This window comes from Melitaea cinxia, chromosome 19 (assembly GCF_905220565.1).
Source record: "Melitaea cinxia chromosome 19, ilMelCinx1.1, whole genome shotgun sequence".
Lineage (NCBI taxonomy): Eukaryota > Metazoa > Arthropoda > Insecta > Lepidoptera > Nymphalidae > Melitaea > Melitaea cinxia.
The window spans coordinates 6,697,503-6,715,184 of NC_059412.1; the positions used below are offsets into that span (position 1 = coordinate 6,697,503).

General features: G+C 35.3%; 1 protein-coding gene and 1 long non-coding RNA gene across 2 annotated transcripts in view; both read right to left on the minus strand.

Moving 5' to 3' along the window:
- Window positions 1-345: 345 nt before the first annotated feature.
- On the minus strand, window positions 346-2,290 carry LOC123662663. Its single transcript, XR_006744538.1, has 2 exons — window positions 2,254-2,290; window positions 346-829 (listed from the first exon to the last, which is right to left on the minus strand). It is a non-coding gene; the product is annotated as an uncharacterized LOC123662663 (long non-coding RNA).
- Window positions 2,291-5,970: 3,680 nt separating this feature from the next.
- LOC123662692 overlaps window positions 5,971-17,682 on the minus strand; it is a 29,335-nt gene continuing 17,623 nt past the window's right edge. The window contains exons 4-12 of the mRNA XM_045597496.1: window positions 15,019-15,146; window positions 13,390-13,562; window positions 12,189-13,219; window positions 11,600-11,753; window positions 10,976-11,284; window positions 10,451-10,580; window positions 9,680-9,932; window positions 8,684-8,797; window positions 5,971-6,102 (exon numbers count right to left, since the gene is read on the minus strand). Coding sequence (XP_045453452.1) covers window positions 5,971-6,102; window positions 8,684-8,797; window positions 9,680-9,932; window positions 10,451-10,580; window positions 10,976-11,284; window positions 11,600-11,753; window positions 12,189-13,219; window positions 13,390-13,562; window positions 15,019-15,146 — 2,424 coding nt within the window. The remainder of the gene's footprint in view (window positions 6,103-8,683; window positions 8,798-9,679; window positions 9,933-10,450; window positions 10,581-10,975; window positions 11,285-11,599; window positions 11,754-12,188; window positions 13,220-13,389; window positions 13,563-15,018; window positions 15,147-17,682) is intronic.

A 17,682-nucleotide genomic window follows, 5' to 3' on the forward strand; every position in this document is an offset into this window, starting at 1 on the left:
ATTCAGGTGAAAATTTGGAATTTTGAGCGAGTCCGAATATTAATATAAAAAGAGAGCGCCACTTAAAATACTAGGAGGTCGAAATATAAAACTTTTCAGACTGAAAAGTGGAATTCCCTACCTCAATTAAACGACATAACCAAAATTTTTACATGAAAAATTTTGAATGTCCAAAATAGAAATTATATTTAATGTGTGAATGTACAAAAACGTCAAAAATAAATGTCAGTTGAAGGTTACACCAGAACCTCCTGATTTGCGTATTTTTAAAAATTTTTAGGTATGTCAGGAACGTCTTTTTATTGCCAATTGATTTCCACAATAACATTTATTAAAATTATTTTATAGCTCACTGGAAGCATTTATTTCAATGCGTTAATTATTAGATTATTTTTATATTACATTATTTGAATATTGGCCATAGACAAGTTAAATCCTTTTTACATAAATTAATGTTCAAAATTTTTTTAGATAAATAATGAAAAATGTATAAAGAATTAAGTTAATCACTAACATAACGGTACATTAACAATATTGTTACTACAGACAATAACAACTGGTAGTTTATGAAAATCTCAAATGGTACCTTCTAGAAACAATACTGTCAACATTCCTTGACGTATATTACTTAGAAAAATGTTACGAATAAAACGGTTCAAATGTTTAATAAAAAAGATACCGATTTTCGTATATCAGTCGTATTAATTTAGTTAAACGTTAAATTTTTAATTATACATCGGACTATATGCCCAGGAAATTGGCACAACAGGCGTTTTGTCAGTAATGATCCATTTCCCCCGCCGGTGCCACCGAGTACACAGATGGAGGTCTGCAACAAGAATCAACGATTTTAATGTACACATAGGTATACAAAATATATAGATTGAATTTTTACTGTCTATATTCACTGATACCTAAATAAATTTCAAAAAGAACACTTACGTAAACTCGTTTCAACCTCAATATTTTCAACAGTAATACGATGAATTAAATTAAATTCATTGACATAATTTGTCATTACGGAAAGAGAAAAACAATACATGAGATAAAATTCGAAAAGACTCCACAGGGGTAGCAACTCGACCTTACAAAAGATCACAGCAAAATAGTACTGCTTTCAAGTAGTGTTGTGTTCCTGTGAGTAAGGCGACTAGAGCTTTGTTGTCATCGTGCCAGCTTGTTTGCCGACCGAGTTGTTTAAAGATATTTCTTTCCCAGCTGGGTCTCAGTAGCGTGTGTGTGGGTCTTCCTGACAGGCCCGAGGGTCTGTCTGGGTACGGGCCTCGAGGTTGCCCTCTTTACCCGGGCTTTCTTCTCCGGAGGTTCACCTCCGGGATCACATTATTTTGGCCCTATTTGGGCCAGGGTCTCATTGCCCTTGGGGTGTTCGTCTTAATCTTGGGGTGTTCGCCTTGATCTTGGGGTGCTCGCCTTAAAAAATTGGGGTGTTCGTCTTAAGTAAGCGACGGGATGTCCTCCCCCGCGTCGTCCGGATCGTCGCCACCACTGTCCGCGCTGGGTCGGCTCGGCGGTGGTTGCAGGAACTCGCGTGGCAGAGGACGCCCTTCTGGCGGTCTCGCGTGTAAAGGGGCGATTCCGTGGAGGTGTACGCACGCGCTTTTGTCCGCGCGAGCAAACATGGCGCGCGCCAGTCGGCGCACGTACTCCTCCACGGTGGGCGTCCTGGTGTCTCGATGGAGTACGTCATTCTTGACGTACCACGGAGCTCCTGCGATCAGGCGCAGGCAGCGGTTCTGCTGGACTTGCAATCTTCTGGCCTGGTGCGCCGAGCAGAGAGCGTACCAGGCCGGGGAGTAGGGGTCTCAGTAGCCTGCCACGCCAGCCGGGGACGCTGTCGATGCCGCTAGGGGGCTGCTCCGCTTGCGGCGGGACACTACTGCGGGACACTACTGCTACAGTACAAGCGACACGTACCGGAGGGCGCGGCGCGGCGCGGGCAGGCGCGACGGGCGCGGCAGCGCGGACCCGCGCGCCTCGCCGCCCGTCGCCGGCCGGGGCTGCTCCGCTTGCGGCGGGACACTACTGCGGGACACTACTGCGGGACACTACTGCTACAGTACAAGCGACACGTACCGGAGGGCGCGGCGCGGCGCGGGCAGGCGCGACGGGCGCGGCAGCGCGGACCCGCGCGCCTCGCCGCCCGTCGCCGGCCGGGGCTGCTCCGCTTGCGGCGGGACACTACTGCGGGACACTACTGCGGGACACTACTGCTACAGTACAAGCGACACGTACCGGAGGGCGCGGCGCGGCGCGGGCAGGCGCGACGGGCGCGGCAGCGCGGACCCGCGCGCCTCGCCGCCCGTCGCCGGCCGGGGCTGCTCCGCTTGCGGCGGCGACACTACTGCGGGTTACAGTACAAAGTCAATCGCGAACTATCAATTCAAAACTAAAATTACTCTATTCAACACACTTTAATATTCTCTTATTCAAATTTCTTTATACGCAATAAATTTAATTTGACTTAATTAATTTCAGTTACAGTCGGGAAGAAACTCCGCAGTTACCTTACTATATTTACTATTAAAAAACTAATTTACTCACAATTACTATTCGGTCACTCGGGGTAACTGATTGACCAGGTAACTTTGACAGTCAAATCGCAAAATTATTTTTTATTTTTTACGTTGCCAACATTTAGTGCGTAACATTATATTTACAAAATTTGTTTACTTAACAAACTGCTTAAGAGCCATTTCACAAAAATCGGTAACAATCCGCGAAATTGTAATATTTTGACGTCGTTAATCTCAGTGTTGGATGCAATAATGTAATTTATATTCTTGAAATATAATAGAGCAACCTTTGTTGTAGTCGATAGTCAGATCAGAATTTTGATTTATATTATGTGTATAAAATTATTAACCTTTTCATCAGCCTCCTCCCTGGGTAAACGGTCGCAATGTATACTTTGAAGTCTACTTTTCAATAACCTCTACGTTGAAACCATTTTTAAAAAATACGTAATATGTGGAATATGATTTTGCTAAATAATAGAACAGAGTTTTATTCCATTTGTATCTCTATTAATCAATTAAAAAAAATTAAAGTTACGAATATTTTCCAAATAAATATAATTTTAAAAGCGATATTATTCTTAGAAAACTAAGAAATTTTAACGAACTATCTTCATCAAAGTAAACTTACATCATTAAGGAATAAAAAAAAAAATTATTAAAAGATGTAATCATTTTTAATACATTTTATATATATAAAAATGAATCGCTGAATGTGTTGCTAAGCGCTAAACTCGAGAACGGTTGGACCGATTTCGCTAATTCTTTTTTTAAAATATTCCTTGAAGTACGAGGATGGTTCTTACGGAGAGAAAAATTCTAAAAAAAAAAAAAAAAAAAAAATTCCTGAAAAAGTCTAAAAATAACACTTTTCTATACTCCCATACAAAAGATTTGTGATAATACTTAAAAGTCAATTTGAACTTTAATATCATACGATAAAGTTCGTGTTAGGCGATACGAAGTTCGCCGGGTCAGCTAGTTTTATATTAAATAATAAAAAGATAGTATATATTACCACACATCAAGCCCAGTGTTGGCGTTAGGACAATCTAGTTTGTGGCTACATCAAAGAAAAAAGTTGCCAGTTTTGTAAAAAAATCACTTTCGAAATTCCGCTAGAAGTGGCTAAAGTGTGCGTTTTCCAATTACGGAGCATAATGTGACTCAGTGGGGCACAATGCTAAATTGTGCTGATGCTTAATTGGAACTTGAATTAGTTTTGAAATACACCTAAAAAAACTACGACGACTTTACTTTACTTTGAATTACTAACTATAATATACTAGTTGTGCCCCGCGGTTTCACACGCTTTAATTTAAAAAAAAATGCGTATTGCGTATGCGTAAACATTAACAATATTGCGCTCCGTTTGACATTTTGACATAAGTAGTATTGACGTTATGCAAAACAAACTAAGCACTACAGCAATACGGTCTATTTTCATTCGATCGAATCTAAATTACGTTAAAGATAAACATTCATTCGGGAATCTTCCTGCCATAATACGGACATTATTGGTGTTGCCTAAAATTAACTATGTATTTTAGTTTGGTAGTATTGGTACCGTATGGTGGTATGTATTAGTCGATAGACTTTTCATAGTAATAAAAATGTATGTAGTAACAATCTAAAAAGCAGCCAGAAGTAGCTATATTTATTTTGGTGGCTAAAATGGATTGTTATTTGGCTAAAACCGTTGAAAATCCGCTAGATCTAGCCACAAAATGGCTAAAACGGCAACACTGATCAAGCCCAGTAAATCAGTCGAGCGCTAGCGCTTTTAGAGGTAAGGTCCATGCCAAATTTTGCGCAGCCGTCTCTTTCGCTCACACGCGCCAAGCGTCTGTTGTTATAGCGGATAAACCGCATTTGATACTTTCATAATAAAATATAAATAAAATAAACATATTACGAAAATGACTGCAAAATAATATAATGATAATTTCTGTAAACAAATGTATAATTTAATTCTCTTTTCTCACATTATCAATACAAATAGGCATTTGAATCTGTTTGTCTTTTTATTTGTTAATTAATATGTTTGTCGGTGTCGATGTCATTAAATGCTTTTTTATTCATATCGTAAATATTAGATTCATTCGTAAACTGAAAAAACTAAATCAATTAAAAAAAATGTTTCATAATATTGATTTTTTATTTTTATTTTAAATTTATTAACTGTTGTTATATAACATACTTGAAATTTTTAACAAATTAATTATGTAAAAAACATTTTATACCATAGTTATTAATTTTTATTATACACTAGCTGACCCGGCGAACTTCGTATCGCCTAACACAAACTTTATCGTATGGTATTAAAGTTCAAATTGACTTTTAAGTATTAAAACAAATGTTTTGTATGGGAGTATAGAAAAGTGTTGTTTTTAGACTTTTTTAGGAAATTTAAATTTTTTTTTTTTAGAATTTTTCTCTCCGTAAGAACCATCCTCGTACTTCAAGGAATATTTTAAAAAAAGAATTAGCGAAATCGGTCCAACCGTTCTCGAGTTTTGCGCTTAGCAACACATTCAGCGACTCATTTTTATATTATAGATTAGAAAATGATCAAGATGGTCTTTTGGTTGTCACACTATACTTACTAGCACAAAGATCGCGCGGCTCGTACGACTCGCGCGATGCGACCAAATTTACCTAAACTTGTAGAGCGTAAAATTGTGAAATGGCTTTTAAATGAACTCTCTGCAAAAAAGAAGCTCTTAAACGAAGTTTATGTCAAAAACTCTGTTAAAAGTTCGGCGCGCAATTTTTGTATTTTTTTCAGTGGTAAACTTTTTTGATAACTCGACAGTTTTGCTACTATCAAGATATGTAAAAATATAATACACCCTTTAATATTTTCTACGTGACATTGACGAAATCATCTATACTCATTTGGCACTATTGAAAGCCATTAACCCTAAAGAAGAAGAAGAACCTTTAATATGTCTATTTTAAAATCTCATCTGTGTCAAAGTTACCCATAAAGGGGTTGTAACTTTGACACACAACAAAATTGCCATTTTTCGATACATTTAATGATTTTTATAGACGTTAAATAACTTGAGAGTATGAAAGCCAACCTGAGAGCACATATTAAGTGTCTCATATTTAATATTGTCAACGTTAGGTAAAAAAATATAGTAATGATCTGTCAAAGTTACCCCGATTGACGGTACAGATTTTAAAAAATAAATAACACAAACAGTACATAGAAAATTGTAACAGCATCAATACTGATAATAACTTATCTGTCTGCGGTTTGATTTGTTTATAAATATTGGCTACAAATAGCGAAGTTTGGATGGAGCTTTAATAAAGCCAGAATGCCTGAATTATTTTGGATAAAATTAAGCACAGATTTCTTTTTTATCAGAGAAAATATGTTCCCGTGGGGTAGACGCAAGGCACGCAAACTAAGTCACATGAAAAACTAGTAATCAATACGAAGCTTTAAACAATAAAAGATTATACCTGGTGCAGGTTTCTGTAGGGGCACTGAGCTCGGTCTAGATATGCGTAGCGTTGACGACCCCGCTATTGAGTAGGGGCGTGTTGTTGGTGGCTATGATACAGACATACACTTTGTAAACAACTATTTTATAAGTAAATATTTATATCAAAAACGTATTTATCACTTTAAACTTTAAGCAGTTGATTTTGAAGTTTATCAAACAGTGATAAAATAAAATTTAATAATTGATCTCAACTTTTTTTTGCATCACAATTTTAAAAAGCATGCATTCACATATAATAGAAATTAATTAAAAAACACAATCTAATGTTAAACGAATACTATGTAATATTGTTAATTACAATATTTGCTTACATTCTTACATTATAAAAAAAAAACTTGATTTCCATAGCACTAAATCTCTATTACCACAAAAGCAAAAATGTAAACAAACACAATTATGTTAAAAACTATAATGTTAACATCGGATTGCATACATTAAATTTTTTAGTTATCAACAATTGCACAAAATGTTGAATTACAAATTATATATTTCAAGATTAGATTCGACTGATTATAAACTTTGTCTTTTTCGTTAATGTAATTTTGATTGAACATATGGGACGCATGATACTTCTGTCAAAATCAGTATGGTCTGACATACGTACTTTATTTATATGTAAGAATCATCTCTATGAAGTCAGCTTTAGAACATATAAAAACCGTATCATATTCGGTTCATTCTTATATTAGCTACTACGTCACATTCATACAAACAGACACGTAAACATGTCTTACTTATAACAAATCTTTTGCTTCAATGATTAATAAATAACATGAACACAATGTGCAGAAATACATTTTCCCAGTCATCAAAGTGACACTTTTGACGGGGGATTCCTGCAGCGTGCATAATACTAAATGTTACTGTACTGTAAAAGTTACATACTCGTAAATCATAATCTGCAGGACCATAGATAAGTAATCCACTATATAGGCATAATATCGCTACGATACAAAACAGTCGAATTTCACAAATTTATTTTTAATGATACAATCCGATACAACAATAACATACGGTGACGTATCAGAGACTCACAGGCGCGTACTGATTGCGCGCGAAGGCCGGCCGCGGACCCGCTCCGAGCCGCAGCTAGCAACACACGACACATCACCGGGGGCTAACACTTGGCAACACCGTCACAACTCACTTAAAGGTTTCGTGTCAAACTTCTAACTCAGACTTTGTTTTTGGGAGTTTACTCCTCCAGAAACGCTAAGGCGTGGTATGTGAAAAAATATGGGAAGTGTAATCGTGTGAGACGGTTACGCTGACCAGCTTCGTAGCCCGCCCTGAATATGTCATTTTATTACGCAACGTGTCTTGCGAGAAAGGGATGAATATATTTTTAAATATCAAGGAAAGTAAAATTCTTCAGTAGTGTGTGTGGTGATACACAACATTTTTGAAGTAAATCTACATTACGCACGCTTTACTTGGGGAGTAAGCTGGTGAATGCGTGACCAGAGCGTTACGAAAATTGGGATCGAACGAGGCGAACAGATCAAGAGGTGTGAGCACACACTTTCTCTTATAGCCAGTTACGTTTCGTATATCTAAGAAACAGTGCAGGCCTATTGCTAAAGAGGTTTTACTTCAGTCATGTGATTTAAAGCACACTCGTTATTTTTTTTATGCGACTAGGTCGCCAAAAAGAGTAACGGCCCACTTGATGGTAAGCGGTTACCGTAGCCTATACTTAGAATACTTTTTGTGTTACTTCGTGTATACCGTGAGTGTAAATCTGAGGTTAGCCGTTTGTTGATTTGTACCTTTAAGTGAATTAAATTTACCAAGTTGGTATTTAAAACGAATCAAACCAGAATTTTTTTATTGTGCCAAATGTTTAAAGCCACACAAAACAAATAGTATTAATACAACACAATGAAAACAAATTATTCACAAAAGACAAATAAATAATTATTAAATTAACCATCACCTTATTAACATTATTAACACAACACAGATATTTAATATTATTAAAAAAAAAAAAAAAAAAAAAAAAAAAATAAGCATTAGTCGCACACTTTATATATATAAAAAAAAAAATTAGGAAAATACTTGATCCATTTACACATTTACAATGTGCGGAAACGCTTATCATAATTTATTTCTGAATTGAAACTTTTTTAGAATCGTTGTGATTTGAAATTCGAACGAAATTAATTTGTGTCATGACAAAGAAACAAAAAACACATAAATGTACAGGAGAATGAAATAGAATATATTACAAAATATTTTATATAAAAAAATACGAATCGATAAAAATGCAATTCGGTTCAGTTATTTTCGAGTTTTTGCAAAACACCAAAACCATGGCAACCAATTTTTATAAGTCGTTTATAAAACCGTGCCAGTTTTACTCACAGTATTCTCACATTGCAATCATATTTATACACTTAATAATAATAAGAAAATTGGTACTTTAAACAAAACATTAATTATCTATGTCTTTCGTCGATCTTAAGATCAACCGAGTGTGATAGAGATAGATATATTACGAGATGCGTATGTTGAATGGTGGTGAGCAAAGCGAATTATTTCTCCAATACGGAAATCGCCCTTCAATTTACCTGTATATAATTATTAAGAAACTATTACACGTAATTATATAATAAATGCTAATCTTACGTCTCTCGGGGCCACCAGTTGACTTTGGGGTCTCTCTCTACGTAGCGTCTCGGTACCTTGTCGAACAAGCGCAGGAGGGTTTATTAGCGTGGGCCTCTCTGTTTCTTGTTCTTTCTGAAATATATTGTTTTGTTTCATTAAAAATGGTCAATGACTGTTATATGACTGACTGTTATAATTAGATACATTGTATTCCCCTTTTTCATTCAATTCCTATTTTTATATGTAACATAAATAGAATAATGTGTTGCACAAATTTCAGTAACATAGTTTCAGAAATTGTTATTTATAACTTCTAGGTAACTAGAGAACTGCCTACGACTACTGTTTTTGCTCTTATAGCATGTATAAGAGCTATAATAGCTGTATATAGAGTGCAGTTGACATATAATTATAATTACGTCATACTTAACTTTAGTTCATGTTTAGTACAGCATTATAGTCACATTGTAAAAAAGCACCATATAATATTTCTCTCTTTCTTTTTAATTGTTGCTAGAGTTCTAGCAATAACTTTAAATTAGAATTCCGTTTCATTCATAGTATATCAATTGTACTTCATCATTACAGTCCACTGCTGGACATAGGCCTCCACAAGTTTACGCCAAAAATAACGTGAACTCATGTGCTTTGCCCATAGTCACCACGCTGGGCAGGCGGGTTGGTGACCGCAGTACTGGCTTTGTCGCACCGAAGACGCTGCTGCCCGTCTTCGGCCTGTGTATTTCAAAGCCAGCAGTTGGATGGTTATCCCGCCATCGGCCGGCTTCTTTAGTTCCAAGGTGGTTGTGGAACCTTGTTATCCCTTAGTCGCCTCTTACGATACCCACGGGAAGAGAGGGGGTGGCTAAATTCTTTAGTGCCGTAGCCACACAGCATTGTACTTACTAACTTTGTAATACGGCAATTTGTAGCACTCTCTCGTTTGCTGTGACATGACGTAGCTAAGCAATGTTCTTACAAAAATTTTAAAATAGGAATATCAAGTTTAGTCACTTTGTAATGCGTCAACGTGTAGGAGTCTCTCCGCGACGGCTGCGACGTGACGGCGGCGGGCGGCGCGGGCGCGGTGGGCGACAGCGCGGGGTTGGAGGCGTACACGGCGCGCCGGGCCATCGCCCTGCCCGCCAGCGCGCGGGCCGCGGTGGGCGGGGCGGGGCCTGGGGGCGGGGCGGGTTTATTGTTCTTTAATCTGAGTAGCTGTGCCCAGCCGTTATCGAGATATGGACATTCCAACACAAAAATAATTCTCCAAATTTGAACCAGTAGTTACTGAGATTAACGTGTTCAAACAAACTCCACAGTTTAATATTAGTATAAATTATTTTCGTTTCGTTTACTAGTTTTTTTTTTTTTTTTTTTTTTTTTAATGTATATTTTAGAATGTAATATAAACATGCTTTAATATTTAATGGGATAGAGAGTTTACCAGATAGTAACATCTAGATGGTAGATGACACTATTTTGAAATAAGTGGTAAAACTTTATTTGATATTAAAATTACTTTGGCAATGACTAAGCGAACAGTTTTAGGTGTTTATGATTACTGTTTATTTTAGCTAACTTTTAATTTACTTTTAAACCTAATATTTATTTTCGATCAGTAAAGGTTAAAATTAACACAAAAGAACAAACATATTAGTCCGTGTTGAAATAATGATTCATTGATTCATTGATTTATTGACTCGGTATGTTATATGCTTCAGCTGGGCATAGGCCTCTTTCTCCTATTACAACAAGTGAAAACTTTGCAATAATATTTATAACAATATAGGTAGGTAGTATATCTTACCAGGTATTCTATGTAGTTCCTTATGTGAACTGTACTGTCTTAGCTTTGATGTTGGTAGGCTTGTTTTTCTCGGTACTGCTGATGGCGGAGCCATCGCATACATACCTAGAATTAAAGAATTAGTATAAATGTTATAACCGAAACCATTGTTTGAGGATGAGAAGACAAAAATCTTCTGAACTGGTTTTGGTGAAATGTAGTATATGGCTATTTGGACAGTTGAAGATGCAGAATAGCAAAAAGGCGACATTTTATCTCAAAATTCCCAGGAGATTACACTCAGCTTGTTTACAAATATACTGTAACTTAACAGCGTGTACCTTATTATGTCAAGGAAAATGTTCAAGAGACTTCAAACGACACTCAAATCACGGGCGAAACCGGCTCAAGTGAGATTTTACTAAGAAAAAACTTTGTGTTTGCTATCCTCTGCATGGATTTGGAGATTCGTTTTGTCCTAGATTTACATATTAGTGCATGTAAAAATTTAAAATATTTACCGGTTTCAGTAGGAGAAATCCGACTAGGAGCCAATCTTTGAACAGGTATGGGTGCAGACATTTTCTTCTCTGGACTAGTTTTAACTGTTAATATATCTCTCTTCGCTGACGATTTCTTAATCATTGTAGCCGTGTTTATCACTGTTGTATTCATATTGTACGTTCTTTCCATATCAGCTGTTGCTTTTGATACTGTATATGATTGGTCATCAACCGTATCATATATAGGAGATATTGTTGAGTGAAGGTTCAGTAATTCGTTCTTAGCTCCCCGTTTGAACATTAATGGAGTAGATGCGACTTGGATACCTGAAAATTGCCTTTTATTAATTTCTTGATATTGTTTTACTTTATTTCTTCCATTAACGGATGATAAGTTGATAACATTATTAATGTCCCTAAAATCAGCTATGTGCTATTTTATATTCTGTAAATTTTGGCGTTATCGCAATACATACAGAATAAATGCAATAAAAACAGAAAATATAAAAGTATTTTTAACTAAAAATCAACTTACAAGACTTATTTGCATACTTTTTATGTTGTTTTTTTTTTGTAATGTAACAACAGAATAATAAAAACAAAGTACAATTTGTAAGCATAACAGCCTCAATATAAACTCACGTGGGTCGGCAGTTTCCGGTACGCTTTCAGGCGGACTACTAGAGCTAAAGGTGCCGGTGTCGGTTCCCGTGCTTTCACTTGAACCCACCATGGCACGCTCCTGGAGACCCCACTCCTGGACATTAAATATATACATAAATAAATAAATAAACGCCTCACACACAACGACCTCCACTAGAATTTACTCCAGTGTAAGAGGTCTGGAAACACACATAATACATACAGTGACGAAGAGAGATTAACTCGCGCCCGGAGCACAATACCTATTTATCCCCCCCCATTCGAAAATCACATAGTATGTCCAGCAATTTTTTGTTTTGCCGACCATTTGGCGCTTCTTAGTGAGTAGCGCCCGGGGCACGATGCCCCCCCTAGACCCCCCCACTACGCCCACACACACACATACACAAGCACAAACGCCTACACCATAGCAAACATCTGTATGTCCGATACAAATGTATGTCGTATGCGGGGATCGAACCCGCGACAATAGTCATATGCCAGTTCTGTGAGTTTCGTTAACGCATCGTAATATTCATATAAGTCACGTAAAAAAAGTGTAAACCGCTCTAAAGTAATTCCAACTTACTTCTTGTTGCAACGTCCTCTCTCCCGAATCTATGAGGTTCAAAGTCGCCGAATTAATATCAATCATGTTATTATCATCATTGTTCACATAAACAACAGTTGTATCCATCGCACTTGTTTTTGGCGATACTTTCTTGAACGTTGCATTTCTTTTAGGAGTTTCTCTTGTGGGTTTCTCTTCTTCCTGTTTGTCGTAATTCATGGCTCTTCGTCTCGAAAGTAGCTCAGAAGCGTTTTCCATACTTTGTCTAGGCACTGTTATAGTTTGATTTGGGAGCTGTATCGTCTTTATTGGCGACACATCCCCTTGGTTTGTCTTTTCTGGCTCACTTGGTAATGCCTTTCTAGCTAGTGATAGCTTTTGTCTAGCCTGTATTATTTCGTTTAGTTCTTGTTTATCTAACGTAACATTGAGACTACTTTTTCCTGAATCGACAGTTTTTTGTATTCCCATATCTCTATAGAAAGCATCATCACATTTGAATTTGTTAAGGTTTTCTTTCTCCGCATCTGTGTCTCTTTTAAATTTGTTATTAGAATAGTGCAACGTAATTGTTTCGCTCATTTCACCGTTTGGTTTTGATTTCGAATTCTTTAGCGATTGTGGAATACTTTGAGTATTCTCACAGTTTTCGTTTAGAACTTTAACTGTGTCTATTTGACAAGCCTCTTCGCGCGCTTTAGTGTAACTTTCCGAGTTTTTGATGGAATCTCTTTTAGTGAAACTGTTGTACAGCTGACATCTTGGTCTAGCTGATAATAGTCTTTCTGACTGCTCTAGATGGGTGAAGGTAGCTGAACTGAAGATATTAGGTTCAGTAGTATCCGGTTTTGGTTTTGAAGTGTTAGAAATTACGTAAGAAGAATTGACTGAACTGACAAGGCTTGGGGGTAAAGAGTCCATTAAGCTGTCGTTGTCAGGATATGTGGTTTGTGAAAGAAAACTTGTACTCATGTCTTTCTCATCTAGAATACTGAGTGTCATACTGGTCATCATTGGATCAATACTATCGCGACCAGATGTTGGAAGCCCTGAAAAATGAAATTTCATCATATTATCGACATTTACGGAGATCAATAGGAATTCTAATTTTTAAACAGTTATTGTTATGTTTCATTTGCTTTGTTGGTCCATTTTATTTTTAACTTTAATTTTTTTTCTAAAGAGTATTTGTACCAAATTTAGTTTTCAATAATCTCACCAGAATCTCTATGTGAGATAGATTTCCTGCTATCAAGTGACTCGGCGTTGAAGTTTCCAGAACTTTCCATCACCAAGGATGAGACCAGGCTCGGTGGAGACATTCGCATCAACGATTCACCACTCTGATACATGTTCAGACTACCACTTTCGTGCATTACGTGCAACATACCTCTGTAAATTAAATTTATAATGATAAATAAATAATATAGTATTTAAAGTTTAACTCGTCCTTAGCGTATAGAAGAACAACGTAAGCCCTTAAATCAGTAGATGTTTAGAATAATTCGAGAATATGTATTTTTTATTTTTAATATTGATTGCATGATTGCAATGTACTTGCAATTGTACGTCGTTGTTGTTGATCGCATACTTATATATACTTTTGTTGACTAAGCATATATAATTATCTATTAACGATATTGAATTTTTTTTATATCTTGTTTAAATAAAATAATAACTTATTATTAAATGTGCCAATTTGATTGAATTACTGTAAAACCTTAAAACCTATCGTTTTGCTCGGTATTTTTAATATTGAAGAGTTAAGAGACCTATTCCCAGTAATGATATTAAAGATATATTTCTAGCACAATTGACTTTTTATTTAATCGTAATTGATTTCAGATTCTCAAAAACATAAATTTTATGTGTCGTACACATTAAGAGTGAAGGTGAAAGTCCCTTGCTAAATTTCATCATTGCCGATTAATAAAAATCGACAATTATAGCCAATATAATAAAGTTTACCGTATACCACAGACAAAGCGATTTGCGATAAACGCTTTCGTTATGTTTTCTTCTTTAAGTATTTCCGCATTATTAGTTTTATTTCTTTTTGAATAATACACGTAATCTCAATTAATATACAATGATTTACAGATGTAGGGTACATTTTAGTACGTCATGAGACAATTTGAAAAAAATCGAATGAAAAATATTACTGATTTATTTATATGATATAAATCCAGAACGATTAAAACTATATTTTGCTATATGGTGCGTTGTATTAGAAGGAGTACAGTCTTATGTTCCATGAGGCGCGCTTTCACGGGTTTTTATCTAACCGACGCTAGTCATCTCGAATAATTGACTGAAAGTTTGAGCACGGTCTTTCTTTTTGTCTGTTACGTATTCATTCAATTGATTTTACTGAACACATCCCATTGAGCGGAATGAAAGTATTTTAAGTTTAGATTCTTTGAAATATAATTACCACAATACTGATCAATCATAGTTAATAAGACATATTGATGCTTTTTAATTCTAGTAATAGAAATTCGACAAGATTTGTTGGAAAATTAAATTTAATTCTTTTTTTCTTGTCTGTTTATCCAACTTTCTTACGAACAGGTTTTAGAAAACAACCTTTAAAATCTTTGGCCAGTTCACCTTTGATATCATACTTTAGTTAATTTACTATGAATCATTAATCATTTCTTTTTACTAACTAATTATGTCAATTTACTATGACTTTAGTGCATATGGAAATAAATAGTTTGACCCTATTAACACTAGTATGGACGAAGACCACTCTGTGACACATTTATACAGGTTTAACAGGTACAAAGAATGAAAACTAGCAAGACAACAGGTTTGGTCACGGGAAGGTAAGTCGAGTTAGGCTTACTTGTTGAACGTGTTGGGAATGTTGTGCGCCGGCTGCGAGAGATCTATGTTGATGGCCTTGAAGGGCACGTGCTCAGATGACAGCCTCTCGGAGACATCTGATGCTAGGGTTATGTCTAGATCCTCTAACTGAAATGAAAATATAACATTTAGTATAAAACTATTAGTTCGTTTTTTTTGTTGACAGGCTGAATTATCTGAGTAAATTTGATCTAACTGCTGTGCATAGGGCTCTTTCTGTATTTGTGATTACTTGATTAGCGACACTATAAGATTAATCTATTAGATATATGTGCCATATAAACATTGATACTTATGATTAATACTAATATAACCTTTTCATATTTATAAGATATGTAATAAATAGACCTCTTATAGGTATAATGTAAAGTATAATTTGAAGCGTTTTATTATAACTGATAAAATATTTTGGGAGAAAAACTGCTGCACGAAAGCTCGGTCAAAGGGCGTGGCTAAGCTGAGTGACAGCAATGGCTTACTATATCCTTAGCGGTAATTGATCCGGTCCGTTTAAATAAAAGAAAAAGATGTGAAGACCCAAACAAAAAAGAAAACAAAAACTTAAAAAATGTAAATATATGAATTTACTATATAATTACTAGCCCATAATGAATATTCCATATATTTGAATGGATGTCCATTTAAATATATGGAAATCTAAACACACAGATAAATTTTACTGTTAATTTATGTTATTATTTAACAATTAGAAACAGTCATAAAAGAAACCATAAAATTCGTCAGACGAAATTCGCGCAAAAAGAAACACAATACTTCGATTGAAATTGAAAGTGTTCCGCAGACACGACATCGTAACGGCAGAAAAATACATGAATGGAAAATTGACAGATAGGACGTTGGAGTTCGTTGAGTGAAATATTACATTGTATAGCTTTTTGCATAAATATTAAACACTTTATTTTTGATATTTTTTTAAAGTACAGTTCTCTTTTTTTTTCGCGCCACTATACCAGAGCGACATGTTATATTCTATTTTTTTTTATAAAGCTATTTAATTATAACAATATATGGAAACAATAAAAACATACATAATTACATCAGATCAAATTTATTAATTGTAATAAATCAAGTAATTGTTATAGATAATAAATATTAAAGGCAACCTAATAATAACTTTATATCGTATAAAATAAATCAATTTCAAGAACAATAACAAAGATTTTCATACAGTAAATATATATAGACACATTGTATCCGGATGGTATTCTTCCTCGCCCACTCGTACGACAGACGTATCGCTTACATAAGACGTATTTGTTCCGGTGTATTTAACGTACTCATGTCTACTCGCTAATGTCTTCAATATCTTTATTTTTTATTTTTTTTTTTGTTTTTTTTGTTGTTTTTAAATAAGACAAAAAAATAAAATAAATTCTTAATTTTTTTAGAATTCAAGGTCGCTTGAATCGTCATTTTACAAATTATAAGTATCTATATTACAATAATTCGGATTTAACCGGATGAGAGCACGTCATAATAGTTTTAAATAAACATACCTACTCGTATGCATATTACGTAGGCAGAAAACAAAAATAAATATAGCGAAACGGACTGTTTACTTACGAATATGTGTTTTAATGTAGAACACGGGAAGTTAGTGGAGATCATTAGAAAAACAAATCTTTCAGATAACTAAATTTAAAATATGTGAAGAAGTTTTGAATACGACCCATAATATCTACGTTTATATCTACTAAATAAAAGTAAGGCTGTAGGCGTAAGCTAAGAAATAGCGCAGCAGAGGTATTTTTTTGTATAGCAGTTTCATAATATCGCTTTAAATTGTAAAACTGAAGTGTTTGTGTATTTTATTAAATTAATTAAATAAACGCTTCACACTCAACGGCCCCCAGTAAGATTTTCTTCTGTGTTGGGGGTCCGGAAACACTCACAATACACATGCACCGCCATGCGACCGCCAGCGCAACAGTCAGTACTGTGAACAACGCGTCCATTTTAATGCCCTAAATTAAAGATCTATTTGTTTTTAATTATTCGCTTTGTATTTTGAAATACTTAATTGTTTATTAATGAAAACTATGAATCCGTTACGTCCAATGAAAGTCAATCAGAATCATTAATGTCAACTAATCTGACCAAAACTGGAGGCGGGCGGAATCTCAAAGATTAGTTAATATTGTACATAAGTACTATATACCTACAACTTATAAGTTTATTTCAAAGTTTTGCAGTGCGCTGTGGATAAAATGTATCGTAAAAAAACCAAAACTGTATTCGTTCAGCTTTATATTAGCTAACTGACTGACAGACAATACGCAAGCCAAACCGGTAATTCTAGATATATGAAATGCATAACAGTGTCTCATGTGGCTAATATCGCAACGGTGTAAGTACTGGAAAATGATTTTTTGTTTTAAATATCCACAGGCTTAGTGACTTACATCTTTTTAAATTATAACAAAGATGAAGAGCATGTTTACTTGAAAGCGGGTTCCAGTCTAATAACTTACAATAAAATACTTTGGAATAGTTCTGCTAATTTTAGTAATATTAGGAATATATGCGAAAGTTTGTGAGGATGGATGAATGGATTTGTTACTCTGTCACACAGAAACTATTTCACTGATTGTAATGTACGTATAGTATATAGCTGGAGGTTCAG